The 17,456-nt window shown below is 38.4% G+C and overlaps 1 protein-coding gene across 2 annotated transcripts; it reads left to right on the plus strand.

The window, feature by feature from the left end:
* The first annotated feature begins 256 nt into the window (after positions 1-256).
* Positions 257-13,856, plus strand: ARL6 (ADP ribosylation factor like GTPase 6). 2 transcript variants are annotated; one of them, XM_033146752.1, is made up of 8 exons: positions 257-379; positions 2,122-2,272; positions 4,717-4,778; positions 5,727-5,795; positions 6,545-6,639; positions 9,543-9,672; positions 11,852-11,907; positions 13,697-13,856. In XM_033146752.1, exons 2-8 carry the CDS (start codon positions 2,150-2,152, stop codon positions 13,720-13,722), a joined length of 561 nt encoding a protein of 186 aa, XP_033002643.1. In that variant the 5' UTR covers positions 257-379; positions 2,122-2,149; the 3' UTR covers positions 13,723-13,856. The 2 variants fall into 2 exon arrangements, with proteins under 2 accessions (XP_033002643.1, XP_033002644.1); XM_033146753.1 differs by lacking the exon at positions 257-379 and adding an exon at positions 506-661.
* The last annotated feature ends 3,600 nt before the right edge of the window (positions 13,857-17,456 follow it).

Consider the following 17,456-nt stretch of genomic DNA (forward strand, 5'->3'; position numbering starts at 1 on the left):
TATTAGCTGTTGCTCAGTTACAACACTTCTACAGCATTGCTCTCTATAGGTAACTCACACTTCCTTCCCGACAGAAGGAGGGAAACAGACGATTCCAGAAACTGAACATTGGGCAGATTGTGTGAGTCTATAAGGGCGATTTCCTCCCTTCCTCCTTCCCCCGCCCATCCAGCCAATAGCATCCACTGACGTCACGGAACGCTGTCGAGGGGGGGAAAGTATCAGAATAATGAGCATTGTGGAGCCCCAGCCGGTGGAGGGCGCGGCTCATGCGTCGATTCCGTCTCCTAGGCAACGACGCAGGCGTCGGGAGAGGGTGCGCGTGGGAGGGGCTCGCTCTTCCAAGGCCTGGCCAGCGGCGGAGGCTGCATTTCCCTTCGTAAGTAGCGTCGGCGGCGTTTGGGTGGTTTGTTTCTCCCTCAAAGGGCAAATAGGGGACGAGGGGAGCATGCGCGGGCGGAGGCTTCGACGGCTTGTCCCTCAGGGGTCAGCCTGAACCGGTGCCGGGGGGTGGGGTTGGTGCTGCGCCGTTCTCTTGTCAGGCGACGAGCAGTTATGAACGCTAGTATTATTAATGGCTTTTATCCTGGCATTTCTTCCGACAAGCTAGGAGCAGTTTCGTTCCCCTTCTTCCCTTTCATCCTTACAACATCCCTGCGAGGTAGGCGAGTGCTGGGTGAAGTTCACCTCATGAGCTTCATTGGCGAGGAGGTTTGTAGGGGGCAGTGTTTTGTGTGCGTGCATGCGTTTATATATATAATTATTATTAAATTTTCTGTTTTACAATTTAGAATACTCATTTAAACATCCTTAAAATATCAGTGTCTCCTCCCTTGTTCTCTTTCCATGGTTCATTTTGCATATCATAAAAGCCTGCATATTTTACATAAACTAAACCATTCTGTATTCCATTATTATATCCATCAAAACTTATTTACACTGTTGAATTTATCTTAATGCTGCCAACGTTTTCAAGTGTACACAATTCCCGCCCCCATATATTCAATAAACATTTTCCAATCTTCTCTAAACATATGTTCTTCTTGTTCTGTTATTCTATATGTTAAATCTGCAAGCTGCGCATATTCCATCAGCTTAAGTTGCCATTTGTCTTTAGTTGGGACCTCACTCGTTTTTCCAATGTGTGTGTGTGTTGGCCAAAATTGAACACACTGGCCACAACAACCTCTTCCCACCGTACAGATTCTATGATTCTGGCACCTGGGCTGAGTCAGGAAGCCTCTTAGCAAGTCAGGATGGAGGAACTCCACAGGGAAAGCCGCCTTTGTAAGGTGCCCTGCCTCACCTCGGCCTCTCTTAGTTCTGGGCTTTGGTGGATCTGCTTTCCTCACCTGAGTAGCTTCTGAGGGATGGAGGGGACACAAACACACACACACATGTGTATATCCTCTTGCATGTGAAATGACTTGCTGGCAGGAGCTCGTCACATCCTCTTTACAAGCCAGTCCTGTTCACATCTCCTTGGAAGAAGCTACCAACAAGTTGACTGGATGTTCACCAAGTTTGTGCAGTATTGCATGCAAAGGAAGCAGCCCCCATCCCTTCTTACAAATGGGTTAAGCCCCAATGAATTCAGCGGGCCTTGCTTTTTTCTTTCTTTTGAATACTAGGAATGGGGGAGAAATTCAGTTTGCGTATAAAGAAAGGCAAACCAGCCTCAATTGCACTTTCCAAAAAACAGTACAAGAACTGAAACTCTTGTTATCCTTCAAAATGTGAAAGGGGGGGGGTAGGATTTAAAATGTTAAACAGAGGATTTGCAATGTCAATTGCATTAGATATCATTGCAAATGAATTCACTAACCTGGTTACACAAAATAATCTGTCTGTGATAATACAGGTATCCATTGAACTAAAGAGTGATGCTTTAGAGTTTAGACAGAGCGATAAGCAGCCAGACTGCTTTGGCAAGAGACACTTGCAAAATAATCAGCTTATCTTCTACTTGCTTAAATTAACCAACCTGCTGACACAGATTGAAAACGTTTTCTCTTGGGAGTTTCTATGTACATATGTATTAAGCATCTGAAGACTTTTGCCTTCATGTCCATCTACAATAATTTCAACTGTTTTAAGTAGACATATTATTTGCAAACACAGGTGTTGACTGTGCCATTATATCAAAATTATGGGATTATTTGACAAGCTAGCAGGCTGGCTTGGTCTGAAGAAGAAAGAAGTTCATGTTCTGTGCCTTGGGTTGGACAATAGTGGCAAGACAACAATTATTAACAAGCTAAAACCATCTAATGTAAGTAGTCCTTTTTAGTATGTTACCCGCTTGTTTGCCAAATCTTGTAGTAAAGATAATGGTCATATTTGGATACATGTATAGAAAGATTTCATTTGTACTATATTGAAATACTAATGTTTAAGATGGCATTCATCTTAATGCACTGTTTTCTCTTTTGGAAGTAGATCACTTTATTTTTTTATTTTTGATATGATGTATAATTCTAAACTGCTTGTACAAATGAGAATTTTAGGTAGCCCTATTGTGTGATTTTCAGGACCCTATTCATGTTTATTCAGAATAAATTCCACTATTCAAAGGGGCTTTACTCCCCAGGAAGTGTGTTCAGAATTGTAATTTTAACCATCTAATGGAGAAGAAAGGAAGCTTCCTTATTGGTTTTAATCTAGAAAAGCAGAGCAGACATCAGAAAAATGAATTAAATAAAAATATTAAATATAAATATAAAATGGCAAACATTACTATCCCAATCAGGGGATATATTTCAGAAATAGCAGAGATTAAAAGTGAATTTATTAAGTTCTAATATGAGGCATCCATTATATAATTGGAAATACATGATTTATGCTGCCCATGTTTTGGTTTTCACAATGGCCTGTAAACAAATTTAAGTTGAGTAAACTAGTACTTAGGAAATGAATACTGTTTATACTAAGGTTACCAGGTTTTTTTCAATGAATCCAGGGACACTTTTCAACTTCAATAGGAATGATAGGATTTTATCAGGGGACTGATTTGTAAATCCGGGGACGTCTGGTAACCTTATTTTATACATACACACTCTTTTGCACACATGCAGATATGTACCGGTATATGTTCCTTAAATGCTTTCTTTAAATAGTTTTTCCTTAAATAGTATCGGTGATACCTTGGCTCTAAATACAGGGCAAGAATGAATATATCATTAGGGTCTTTTCAAGTTAATATTATGCTTTGACATGATTTCAGCAAAAGCATATTGTGTTAAACAAATATAATCAAAACATTGGCATACTGGTTTGTTACTTTCAACCAGTGCTGGAAGGTCACACTTATTTTTGTTAAGCCATATTAGATTGAAAACATTAAGTACTTAGTCACTAGCCGTGCTAGCACCTAAATGCTAAGCCAAACCATGACTAAGTATGAACAAGCAAGCATGCTTCTCTCTGGAGCAAACGTTGTGGCCTCTTTGCTCCTCCCTATTTTTGCTCTGCTATGCTTCCTGAAGCTAAACTCTCTTTTGGCTTAGTATTATGTTCAAAACTTCACTCATGGCTTGTCTCATTCCAAACAAATTGCAAACTGTAGCCAAGGTTTGCTCTTAGTTTACTGCTCGTAATTTGTTTGAGGGAGACAAACCAGGAGTCTGGGTTGGGATGTAACATTAAACCAAACCATGGCTCAGCTCCAGATAGCAGAGAAGAAGCAAAGCGGCTATGATTTTTGCTCTTGAGTCCCTGCATGCTTGCTCATTCACACTTAGCCATGGTTTAACTGAGCATTATGTGCAAACTGTACAAAGGTCATGGGCTGAGCTCTGCATGCATCGCAGCGTTTTCAGGTCCCCTTCCCAAAGCAGTTGCCATCCCCATGTCAGTCCACAAAACTGTACAAGTTGGGAATTGCAATATGTTGCTGAATGAAGAGCCATGTTTTATGGAGAGGAGAGAGGACCAAGAAAACCCTGGTCATTGTTTATTTTAATGAGTCTTCTCTTATGTATCACTAAGTTTGGATCCAACAAAATGTATCTGCTGTCTTACTGCTACACCATCCAATAAGGGAGTGGGTGGTGCTGTAATCTAAACCACTGAGCCTCTTGGGCTTGCTGATCAGAAGGTCAGCAGTTCGATTCCACACAGCGGGGTGAGCTCCCGTTGCTCTGTCCCAGCTTCTGCCAACATAGCAGTTTGAAAGCATATCAGTGCAAGTAGATAAATAGGTTACCACTGCAGCAGGAAGGTAAATGGCAGTTTAGTCATGCTGGCCCCATGACCCAGAAAGCTGTATGTAGACAAACACTGACTCCCTTGGCCTGCAGTGAGATGTGCGCCCTACCCCATAGTCGCCTTTGACTGGACTTAACTGTCCAGGGATCATTTACCTTTACCTTTTACACCACCAAATGTTTCTTAAAAGCTTGTATATTCCTGCAGTATCCATAGGTTGCCTGTTTAGGTATTGGCATTAAATAACTGATTTAAATAAGCTACCGGTAAATATCCACAATACTGCTACAGCATGTATATAGCATTTTAGTATATTCTGAGCACTTCACATACTTAGCCAGCATTAGTTTAGCATGATGAGAATGAGCCACAGTGAGCCACGAGGGGGAAATATATGATGCCACATGACATGTTAAACTATTATTTATTTGGATCAAGAGAATATATTACTGATTTTTAGTATTAAAATTGAACATGAACTTTTAAAGACAATTTTGTTTTCTTTTGAAGGCTCAAACTCAAGATATTGTTCCCACGATAGGATTCAGTGTAGAAAAATTTAAGACATCTAGGTAAGACCCTTTTATTTCAGTATGTTTATATTCTATATATTTATGTATTAGACAAGAGAATTGTCTTTCTAATAGGCTGCATTAACTATATTTGATTAGGCATGGAGATATAATCCTATGTGTAGTTGTATTGTTATTGTGAAAAGCCTGTGGGGAAGGGATCACATATTGCTAAGACGTAGATTTCTTGTAGAAAAGGTCTCACTTATTTGAGTGACACTGTTGAAATTTTATGCCTTTTATATTAATGATTTTAAGTGTTGGAGAGTCTCTTTAACTAAACTTAAAAGAAAACATTGTCCAGGAGCCAAGCAGCGCCCAGGTTGAAGCTTGCCCAGCAGAATTGTTGACTTTTCCGCTTGAACAACATGCCCCATGCCATAATAAAATTGCTTCTGAAAGTTGCCTCAACTTCAAGAGTGTCTTACATTATAGCAAGGGTGGGGTACCTCTGGGCCCCAAACCTATTTATTCCTGGTATCAGCATGTTTACTTAGTAAGTCTCACTAAGTTCACTCAAAAGTATTACTCAAAAGTATCACTCAAAAGTCAGAAAATAAATACTTGCATTAGTGGGAGCGAGCATAATGAGCCCTCCTAATGCAATTAAGTTCCTTTCCCCCATAAATCAGCTCTGGGGGAGTTGGGAGGACCTCCAGCATAGAGCATAGTGGGTAGAGAGAGTGATCTCCTTAGTGCTATTTTGAATTCAACCGTTGGCTTAAGAATCAATAGTTACATTTTTGTTTTTTAAGTATCCAGTTTTGATATTTAATTGAATATGATGGCATACAAGTTAATATGAAGTTTTATGTTATCAAAAGCATATAAACAAGCGGTCCAATAACGAGTCAGAAGTCAGCGCTACTATGTTCAGTACACAGCGTAATAATTGTACATAGCCATCAAAGCATTTCAGTTTTAATTTTATATTTTGTTTGTTTATAGTTTGTCATTCACTGTGTTTGATATGTCGGGTCAAGGTAGATACAGAAATCTTTGGGAACACTACTACAAGTAAGTTCTTTTTTATTTTGAGACTAAAGTTTGCAGTATTTTTACATATTCAGAAACTACAAGTCTCTCGTCATTTCTGTATGAAATTTATGAAGGTGAATTGGAGTAATCACAAAATAATGATACTTCTGTTGTGACTTAAGATAATATTCATAGGCTTGAAAAATAAGAAAATAAATACTTAGGCATAATTAATTTTAACTAGTGTCTATAGCAGCCTTTCCTAACCTCATACCTTCCAGATATTTTGGATACAATTCCTACCAGCTCCAGCCAGCACAACCAAAATGGGAATTGGAGTTCAAAACATCTGCAGGGCACCAGGTTTCATGTTGAAGTACTCTTGCAGTTCCCTTGATATAAAAAGTTAGTCCACCTTGCTTTAGAACAGGCATAGGAAAAACTCCGGCCCTCCAGATGTTTGGAACTACAATTCCCATCATCCCTAGCTAACATGACCCATGGTCAGGGATGGTGGGAATTGTAGTCCCAAACATCTGGAGGGCTGGAGTTTGCGTATGCCTATTTTCAAAGTACTATGTTTATATATCAGACATATATCATGTCTGTTTTGAAAATAGCTTGAGTTTCAGCATATGGAACATAATGGTTTTTCTAAGAATCTAGAAGGAATATGCTGCTACCAGTTAGTACAATAACACACAACACATTGAAGTAGGATTCTGTTATTCATTTTGTTACATTTTAGGAAGAATCTAATTTGCTTCTTCGCTTTCTATGACACACAGAGATTGCCAGGCCATTATTTTTGTCATTGATAGCAATGACACACTAAGAATGGTTGTGGCCAAAGAAGAACTTGACACTCTCTTGAATCATCCAGGTGAGAAGATCCTTTATCATTCACTCAGTTCTATTCCTACTGTGTATCTTTGACATGAAACAACTATTTTCTTGGTAACTTTGTATTTGCATATAAAACCTCCTTGTTTTTCTCCCCAGTAGATAACCAAAATAAAGATTTCAGTATATTTTTTGTTAATAGGAGTATCACAGGTATAATTCAAGATTAAATTAATTTAATTTAAGGATACCAGAACAAATTTCAGAAATAAGAGATTAATTGAACTTGTGTAAATTTTAAACTCTAAATTTGTCCCCTAAACTTAATGTGCTGTAATTGTAATTGTGGGCAATTCAGTAAAAGATTTTACCACATTGGTTTCCAACAATTTGCACCAACAAGGTTAGGCCTTCAGATTGGGCCTGAGACACATCCCTGAAGCCCTCTTTCACACATAAGAAGGGATTGAAAAGATGCATCTCTGGCACCACCCTGACCTTGTGTGACTCCTCAGCTGTGCCCCATATGCCTGTTCATTAAGTTTGAACACCTGTAAGGAAAGCCTACATACATTGACTTCTAGGTGTGAAGGATCTCCATTCATTCTGGAATCCCAGTCATGCATGTTCCAAAAATTCATGGAAAGCCTTTGCACATAGAAATCTACACATGCAAAGTTTTTTTTCCTCCTGAGAAGCCATGTGAACTTTGTGAGGAGGCTGAAGTGTGAAGGGAGCTTGTGCTATACTTACTGTGAGAGAAAACAGTGGCTTTGTTTTTTAGAGGAGAAATTGATTCATTTATAGAAATACAATGAATGTAATCTTCACTGTGTATATTAATTTGAAAAATATCTATAGAGGGAAAACTACTGTTAAGATGCAAAACATTCGTGGATATCAGCGTTGTGTTACTGAGCCTCCCATAAATGTTTTTCACAAATCATAAATTGTTATGTTACATGGGATGGGGTCCAATGTGGTTGCCCTGGGTACCAAGCAACTTCCATACATGTAGAATTCTCCTTGTGCGAACTTAAATTCCTTTTCTTCCTGTAGTGACTTTGTTGGATCTTACCCATAGAGTTTAAACCAACCTTCCCCAACCAAGTTTCCTCCACATATTTTGGACTACAGCTCCTAGCAAAGTCAGCATAGCTGGGCTGGCCTAAACTTATACACTTGTTTAAGCTGTGTAAACATGGTATCATTGTGAAATGGGTAGGGCCTTGGCTAGCTCCCACAAGCCTGAACTCAGCCCTCCTGCCTTACCCAAGCCCTCCCATATTTATTTCTACTAGATTGAATGTCTGAACAGGGCTTATATCTAGCTATGTTAGAACTAATAAACAAAACTTATTTAGTTAAAAAAAAGAACTACTGGCTCTATTGTTTGGTTAATCAAAAGTTCTTGGCCAAGATTTGACTCATGTATCTATCTGGAATGATGGGTGTGATTCTGGGGCAAATGTGGGGAAAGGAAAGGGAGGGAGTTCCATTGCACAAGTGTAAGTCTTTGTGCTAACAAAATGAGTGCTTTGGATCCCACTGATTACTTCTGCTTACCTCTATACATTGTAAGATTTGAAAGCAGCTGTGACCTCTTGCACTTCAATGCCACTCCTTCATGAAAAGAGAGTTCAGCACACAGGGTGAAGACAAATAACAAACTGAAATAATTCACTTTGATCTAACTCAGGGGTGCCCAAACTTTTTTCAAAGAGGGCAGGATTTGATGAAGTGAACATGTGTGAGGGCTGACCAAAGTTGCTGAGCTTTTTTAAGGATTTTGCCGTGGGACATATACTGCCACGGGGGCCAGATTAAATCGACCAGCAGGCTGGATTAGGCCCCCGAAATGGAATTTGGACATGCCTGATCTAACTGAACATTGAAATTGGGTGGGGGAATAATCTAACAACTGTATAATTCAGGAGTAGCAACAGATCTGTTAAAAACTACACTGGAGATAAGATTTGGCTTTTATATTAAAAAATAAATGCCTTCAGCAACAGCTGTAAGTAAGAATACTGCCATATATATATGATTGTATTTCTGTTCCATAATATAGTTATTTTACATCTGTGGCACTAACTTCTCTGATGTTAGTAGACTTAATAAAAACCATGAAATAAGATTGATGTTGATGAAATTGTTACTGATTGTATAGAATATTTATGATATATTGTACCCTGTATATTGATTACAAAGTTATAAACTAGATTTTAGGGTTTTTTTCTTGTCAAATAATTTTCCTGATTCTGTATTACTGATTGGAACATCTTCCCTAATTTGTCTTCAAGTGCAACTTTAACCATGGTCAGATCTCAGTCCCAGAATCTTTTTTCAGAACAAGAATCCTCGCCTGTGTGAAGTAATACTACTATTACTACACTAAGTGTTTCTTTTCATGTGTCTTTTCCTCTCTAATGAGCAATTGCAGCTACACACGCACTGAGAGCTCAGTAAAACTGACTAGCAGGGCAGATGACATGACTCCCAAGCAGGCTCAGCATCTCTTTGTTTTTAAAAATAATTCCCTGCTTTTAGTACTTGCTAGATATAATCCACAACAAGCTTATTTTGGTCAGTTCATATATCTTGTTACATTCTTGCTGCATGCAAATATGCCACAATCTCATAGGAGATTTTGAAACCCTGTATCATATCTACAGCTTCTGTGTTTAAGTTTGAAAGAAGAGCTTATTAATGAAACACTTATTTAGAAACAGTAGCCTTAGACATACATCTTTGGGGATGGGTACTTTCGGAACTGTACTGAAACATGCACCAGAGATGCCATGACCCAGAGTCTCTTTTTTAGTAGAATAAAACCTTCAAAGGATGGCATTAACATGTGAGCAGTGTAGGCATATTGTCTTCTTGTAAAAATGTGTTTATCTAAAAGATTAATGGGTTAACAAAACATTATGTTACTCCTAGATCTTAAACACCGACGAATACCAATTTTGTTCTTTGCAAACAAGATGGACCTCAGGTTTGCTGTGTCATCAGTAAAAGTATCTCAGTTATTGGCTTTGGAGAACATCAAAGACAAGCCATGGCATATCTGGTAAAATTGGCTTATTTTCATTTTGCACTAAAATTAGTTTTAAGTTACTAATGTTTATATTGAGTGAAGAAAACTCTGGGATAACCAGTATACAAATACTGATTCCAAAAGCAAGCTGTAATCTGTGTCATGTAACACAGTTATATAATGGTAATATCTATTTGTAGAAGATTGGTGTTTGAATTTGCAGGATTGTTTTTGTAAGATAAAGCAAGAAACTGACAGAATCTTATTAATCTCAGCAGCTTGGAATAACTCTGGAAAGCTACCAGTGTTAGCAAATTACAGCTTTCCATTTGCTTAATGTAGAGCAACAATGGGTGGGATCAAGCTGTATTTGCCCATCAGTGGAAAAGACCCACTCAAGCAATAATATTCCTTCTTCCTCACCTCCGCCTGCAGCCCTTATGCCCCCCCAAAAAAGAGACCTGCTCCAGAAGACTGTGGGCAATGACAAAGGCATGGATTGTTATTATTTGGAAAGTTATCTCTTCACCAATTTGTTGGCGAGTGCTCAGCATTTCAAGTTATGTTAGGCTTGTGCAGGATGAGAAACAGAGAAGTTGGTTTCCCCCCACTCTGCTTCTGGAGGCTGAAACGTGAGCATGGGGGCTGCCTTAAATTATTTGCAAAACCTCTGTTTGGAGAAGCTAATACTTCCTCTTTAAGTATTTGGTGTAGCATTGGGGTGCGGGAGAGAAGTCCCCCTAGCTACCCTGCTGCCATCCACTTACCTGTCCACCTGCCTATTTAAAGAAGAAGCACAAGTTACTTCAAACATTGCTTTTGCATAAGGCTTTATTCCCCTACTCATCAGCTGATAATGGGACGCAGGTGGCTCTGTGGTCTAAACCACAGTCTAGGGCTTGCCGATCAGAAGGTCGGCGGTTCGAATCCCCATGACGGGGGTGAGCTCCCGTTGTTCGGTCCCAGCTCCTTCCCACCTAGCAGTTTGAAAACACGTCAAAGTGCAAGTAGATAAATAGGTACCGCTGAGGCGGGAAGGTAAGCGGCTTAGTCATGCCACATGACCCGGAAGCTGTCTGTGGACAAACGCCAGCTCCTTCGGCCTATAGAGCAAGATGAGCGCCACAACCCCAGAGTCGTCCGCGACTGGACCTAATGGTCAGGGGTACCTTTACTTTTACCCATCAGCTGATGAGTGGAGATTAAATCCTGCTGTTTTGGCTGAGCAATCCAATTCACTGGTGAGCACAGGGCATACAGCCAAAGCAGGATTAAACCCTGTCCTCTTGTCCATCAGCTAATGTCACCAGTGGTATCAGCTTATCATTGGGTGGGTGTGGTTTGGGGAAAGTGGCCTTGTGGGCTGAATTGGACCTCCTAGTGGATGAAGATGGCCAATTGTCCAAAGGTTCCTTACCTCTGTAGTAAAGGCTTTAGGGAAGAGGCAGATGAAATAGGAGACAGAAGCAAGGGAGCCAAAGGGAGGAAGAGAGCACGGGCCAAAGGAAAGAGAGAGGGGTTAATATTGACAGAAATATTCTAACAAATTGAGCTCTTAAAGTTACTTCTCTACTGCTGCTACAGCCCTTGTAGCTCTATTTTCTCATATATTCCCATCAATTTGTGAGGATCTTGCTAATTCACTTAACTTTTTGTATTCTCTTCTGGACAATGCAAAAACTGCTTCCACTTTGTTAGGTATTCCTTATGGCAGTGTTTTTCAACCACTGTTCCGCGGCACAATAGTGTGCCGCGAGATGTTGCCTGGTGTGCCGTGGGAAAAATTGAAAAGTTCAAGAGAATTACTTTATATATAGTCAATATAGGCACAGAGTTAAATTTTTTAACATTTTCTAATGGTGGTGTGCCTCGTGATTTTTTTCATGAAACAAGTGTGCCTTTACCCAAAAAAGGTTGAAAAACACTGCCTTATGGGGCAGGGAAACTGAACGTGATGGTGTCATGTTAGATTTTGTTTTGTTGCAAATGGTTGAAAGAAAGAGGAAATGGAGGTTTGCTGCTTTGGGCAGCAGCTAAGCATCTCAGCATCTTTCATGTTGGTCTGTGCTACATACTATCTTAATACGCTAACAATAAATATACTTCTGTGGGTATGGTTTGATCTTAACTAACTGTAGAAAATGTAATCACTTTTTTCATTAGTTTTTTTTTTTTGTTCCATTAAAAAAAGTTTATTCTTTATTCGTTTTAGTGCTAGTGATGCTCTTAAAGGAGAAGGTTTGCAAGAAGGTGTAGACTGGCTTCAAGGTACATTTCATCATGCTTTGCATTACCAACTTCCCTTTTCCATTAACCTTTTGTTTTCATTTTATAATTTTTCTATCATTTCATTTTGCTTTTCCCTCAACCTATTTCTGCTGTCAGATCAAATTACACAGTGAGTATACTCATTAAACTTGGCTATTTGGGCCCCTGTGTGTTACACTTTATATTTTTAGCAAAAATACCTCCCTTTAAAACTTCCCATTTAAATTAAGCAAATATATGGGCAGTATTGTTACTCCTAAATTAAGACTAAGAAATAGTGCTTGTGGTCTGAGTACAATGCTATATTTATGTTTACAACAGAAAGCAAGTAACATTATGGTGCAGATTACAAAAAGCTAAAGCATATTAAGTAAAATATGGCAGCTTTAATGCTGTGCATACCAGAGAATTTTCAAAATGACTAGATGATTTCTGGGTCTAGAGTTAATTGCATTTTAAAGTCTCATTCTCGCTGTCTGCTCTCATCGACTGAATGAGACTTGATAAGTTTTATGCAGCATTTAAGCATCCCACATTATTATCCTCCACTATTCTTTGGTGTAAGTTATCATAATTAATGTTTTGTGGGGATAACCAACTTCTGGGATAACCAGTAATCCTGGAGAGCCTGCTCCCACTGGTTATGATGGATCCGCTGGTTATGAGGTTTTACTGAAGGTCGTGAGATGTTTTCTGGAGTTCTGAAGGTTGTTACGAAGGTTTCTGAAGGTTCCAAAGAGGAAAGGATAGGCAGCGAAAAGAATAGCAAAAGGTGTGGCCAAAAGTAGGAAAGAGGCCAAAATAAAAAATAAGAAATAAAGAGACTGCAGTCAATGGTTGGGGTGCGCTCTCCCAACTACTCTCTGTGCGCGTCCTTTCCTTAGTTTCTCTTTCGTTTCTCTCTGTGCTTGTCTCGCGTCCTCTCTCGTGTTTCTGAGCACACTCGCCGTCGCTGAGAGAGCAGGGGCCATTTATTGATAAACTGAACAACGTCATAGCATTTGCATAAACCAATCATAACATTGCATTTGTCAGTGTTTCCGGGCGGGAAACAGCTTTCGGCCGTTACTGAGAAGCTTCCTGGCGCGCTTTCTAGCAAGCGCGGAGGGATCCAGGCAGCAGTCACCAGCCGGATCTCTTTTCTTCCGTGCATAGCGCGGAAGGTTTTTGTGAAGCGCCAAAGCGCGGGAAGTCCCAAAAACGTATTCCCACAATGTTTAATATCTACAATTGTTTGGGCTTTAATAGTGATACTGTCTCTCTTCGTTTAATTATTATTATTATTATTATTAATAATAATTTTATTATTTAAATGCCACCCATCTGACTTGGTCACCCCATAACACATTATTTAGTAAATAAATTAATTTATATAATCAACATTTATTTTTATTGCAGTGGTCACTGTTTTGGAATGGAATATTCTTATAGGAAATTACTCGTTTACATAGAGTGGCCAGCTCTTTTGCATGCTTTTTAGAAGCTTTGCTCTAAGCTTGGGCCTTAATTGAGTACAGTGTTTTATTTAAAATACACCGCTAGATGTCAGCAGAGACTAAAAGATGAGAGGCAGAGAAGTGCCATTTATTATATTGGCTGTGTGATGATCCATGTTTACATGCTGTAGTGCTGATCCATAAGAACATTTCTATGAAGGAAGCACAGGTTATTAGCTCATATTTCAAGGCTCTATAAAATAGTTCAGAAGCCTTAATACTACTGGAATTATGTAGCTAATATAATTAAATAAAAACAGCATTTTAACATTAACTTTATTTGTTTTACCTAGATCAGATCCAGGCAATGAAGACATGAAAAACCAATGAATTATGAAAATGTCATAAAGATAATTTGTAGATGTTTATGATGACCTCTTGAAGATGAAGACTTTTTATAGGTCTGTTCTCTTCTGTTGGCTTTTATAAAAGCCCAATAAAAATAAAAATAAATATTTTTTTGTAACAAAATGTAGTAGCTCAAATGCACATTCATGGTACTGAAGGAAAAAATATATGTGGTTTGATAGAATAATAAAATCATTGTATGTAGTCTAAAAATGCTGGTGGATTTTTGAGTTAGTGGCTCAAGAGATCACATTTGACTTCCTGATTGTGCTCACCACAGTGTTTCATTCAAAAATATACAGAGAGATGGACCTTTACCAGAATGTAAAAGTTTTCTCTTGCTTAGAAAACAGCTATTTAAATTTTAAACACCATATTTCAGTAAATATTTGGTTGAATGGGTTTACTCTGAGCCTGCATGCATTCCTGTATTTTTATAAGCAGTTGTGGATGTTTATGAATTATATTTACTGTTGATATGTACTGGACTATATTGTGTTCTATAAGAAGTGAAACAATATTTTCATAAATAAAATATGTTACTAAATGCCTACTGTGCTTTTAAGATAATACACTGAACATCAGCCAAGAACGAAAATAGTCTGTTACACATATTAAATCAATTTTTTTGTTTTATAAAACTTTGCAGTGTATTATCTATTTTTATGCTTGATTCCTTTAATGTTAATATTTCATTCAATACAATACATAATCTGTACATCTTGACTTTTACATTAAACTAGGCTAGACCAAAACCATCTATTTAGCACTGTACAGTTGGTTCTGGATGAGCTTCCTACTATGAAAGGAGAAGGTTCTAGTTCCAATCCTCTCTTCAAAACAGTCTAATGTACACATGATTGTGTGAACTTACTGAACTTCGCACATTTTAAAGGTATGTCAAATCTGTGGTTACTTTTGATTATGTCTGATCTCTTCAAGTGAGATAGTTTTGCGTGGATTTCCTCACCCCTGTCCCAGATTCAGCCAGTGGGGAATCTGGTTTCTGAATCCACACCCAAAATAGTAATGAAAACATATCTCTAGGATCAGAGGCCCTGTTTTTTAATTCTAATAGTATGTCTTCTGCACCTGGGTCTTGTTACAGATCTTGATGTTTTTCTAAAACACCAAATTAGATGTGACAAGCTTGAAGTCTGCCCAACCCTGCCCTACGCTAACATTTCACTAATGCTTAACGCATAGTATGTTGATTAAACTAACCAAATCACTCTCATTGCTGTGGTCTTCATTGCCCACCTTTAGCCTTGTAACTGCATTGGCACAACTGCACAGTAATAAGATATAAACACTTTCTACCAATGCAACCCACTTCAGAAAGCTGGGAAAGTGTAGTGTAGCAACTAGTTACCCTGCATTGCAAGCTTATCTCATGTCATTGGGTCCAAGGATAAGTTTGTGTGTTGTTAGGTACTCTTTCTTTGTGGATAATAATATTAATCCAATTTTTAAAAATAATGTGTTTTCCTTACTGCAAAGGAAAGTTGTTCATAATAAAAGCTGTTCGTGTCTGCCTTCTCCAGCCGATAAAGCATTTGGTAACAGTTACAACTTAGTATATGCGTCTCAAACTTTCTTCTGATATGTGGAACAGAGTTCAGACCTTAGGGGGATACACAGAAATTGTGGGGAAAGTGGGCAACGCATAGCAGAATGTTACTACAGAAGGCACTGTTCAGAGTCCTTGTAAATATGCATCACAGCAAATAAACATGCATAAATACATACATAATTTAATTTGCATGCCACCTTTCCACAGTTCGACCTTACTCAATGTGGCTTAAAACATGAAAAAATACATAACTACAGTATAACAAAAGTAGTCATAAACAATAAATAAAACATTTAAAAATACAAAGCCAAACCAAACGATTTCCACGTAAATCATAACAAAATCTAAAATAAAGATACAAAAAACAACAACCCAGCAACAACCACAACAAAAAAAACAACCCAGCATTCTGGCCCAAGAGTCTGTTCAGCAATCAGCCTCAGCTTTTATAGCTTGCAGTCAATCAAGTCTCCACCCTCCCAGGCCAGGTGGAAAAGGTCTGCAAGGCAGGGAGCAGGTCTTCCAGGACTCACAGGCAAGATGGTCCATATTTGAGCACCAAAGGTAATTAACACAGAAGTATATTGGCATGGAATTTTAACCTTATATGTAAGCTGAGTGAACAATTATGTTGAGACCAGAAAAATAAATAGGAATTTGCTGTTTCTGTTTTGAAATGTGTTGCTGTGATAAGTTCAGTTATGACCCTTCCTTTCCAAAGGACAAAGAAGTCTGAGTCAACTAAACATGTAGGCCATTTTGAAGCATTGTAAAACTCAGGCTGCCACAGCCTACCTGTCTTTAAAAGGAAGGAAGTTTATTTTCTGAGAGCTACTACAGACTGTTTCCATATCACTTTCCTAACTGCAAAAAGGGAAAAAAGGGGGGGGGATTAAGTAGATCTGTTGTACTAAGGAGACAGTGTTATAATTGTAGAATCCTAACTTGTATGTGCTTTAATTTCTCCCATAAAACAGTGCCAGCCTGGAGACACCCATGAATTTAATACTTGTATTTCCTTAATTTTGTCTGTTGAAACATAATTCTAGGTTGTGACAAAGCTGTCCTTTAGGTGTATACACATTTACTAACATTTCCTGTGTAAAACCCAAAACCTTATATGTCATACCTGGGTAAATGTTTTCTTCTGTGCTGTTGATCCAAAGCATGGTTTTCTGTCCCAAAGTGTGCTAGAGGCCTAATACAAAATCCTATGTTTTGCTGCTGGTGGTAACAGAGCATGGGCTCAAGCTAAAATTGGGCTGCAATAAACTATTATTTATTTCAGAAAATTTATACACCACTTGATTGTAAACCACTTTTAAGGGTTTAAAAACAACAACAACAAACTATACACTATCATTATTTGCAGCACAGTCCTAAGTGTTTGTTTAACAGGCATCCTGATAAAATGAGCCTATACCGTTTTTTTGGCCACTGACCCAATTGGTGAGGAAGGGGAATTCTGGGGACATCCCTTCTCTCTCCGTAACTTTAGGGTTCCTGTGTGTGCAGCATGTAGCTGGATTTGAAACCACATGAATAGCGAAGGGTGATATCCAATGTTTGTCAAAGCAGACCCTACTAAGGATATATGCATGGAAGCTTGCTTCTGCATATTAGTAACTAATTTGAATGAATAGCAGGAATTACTACTAAAGAAATACATATTTGTAGCCTTTAATTAGAATAAAAAAGTTTTGCTTTTCAGTTATGACTCTCTCTGACTTTATATTTTATTTAAAATTAGGCAAGTTAAAATTTATTTATTTATTTTTAAACAAAATTTTCTTACTCCGCTTTGAACAAGCAACTTAATAAAATGTTTCAAAGAGCTCATGTGAGATGAATTTTTTTAATAAAAAAAACCAACCAAGGTTATTTAATTTCACCATCTGTTCAAACTGAAACAGCAATCAGCCAGGAGGTCTCCCATGTGTACAAAACATTCTAGTCTGAATGGCTGCAGAAAATAACAGCATGTCATGTAAGTTCAACGTTCTTTGTCATTTGAGAGAATGACTCTAGTGAAAACTGTAGCAAAATGATCTGAGATACTTTAAAGGGTAAGATACATCCTTACACTCTGGATTTAGCTCTGCTTTTACAGACTTACTGGATGTCTTGGGCCA

The sequence above is a fragment of the Lacerta agilis genome, chromosome 4, assembly GCF_009819535.1.
Source record: "Lacerta agilis isolate rLacAgi1 chromosome 4, rLacAgi1.pri, whole genome shotgun sequence".
NCBI lineage: Eukaryota > Metazoa > Chordata > Lepidosauria > Squamata > Lacertidae > Lacerta > Lacerta agilis.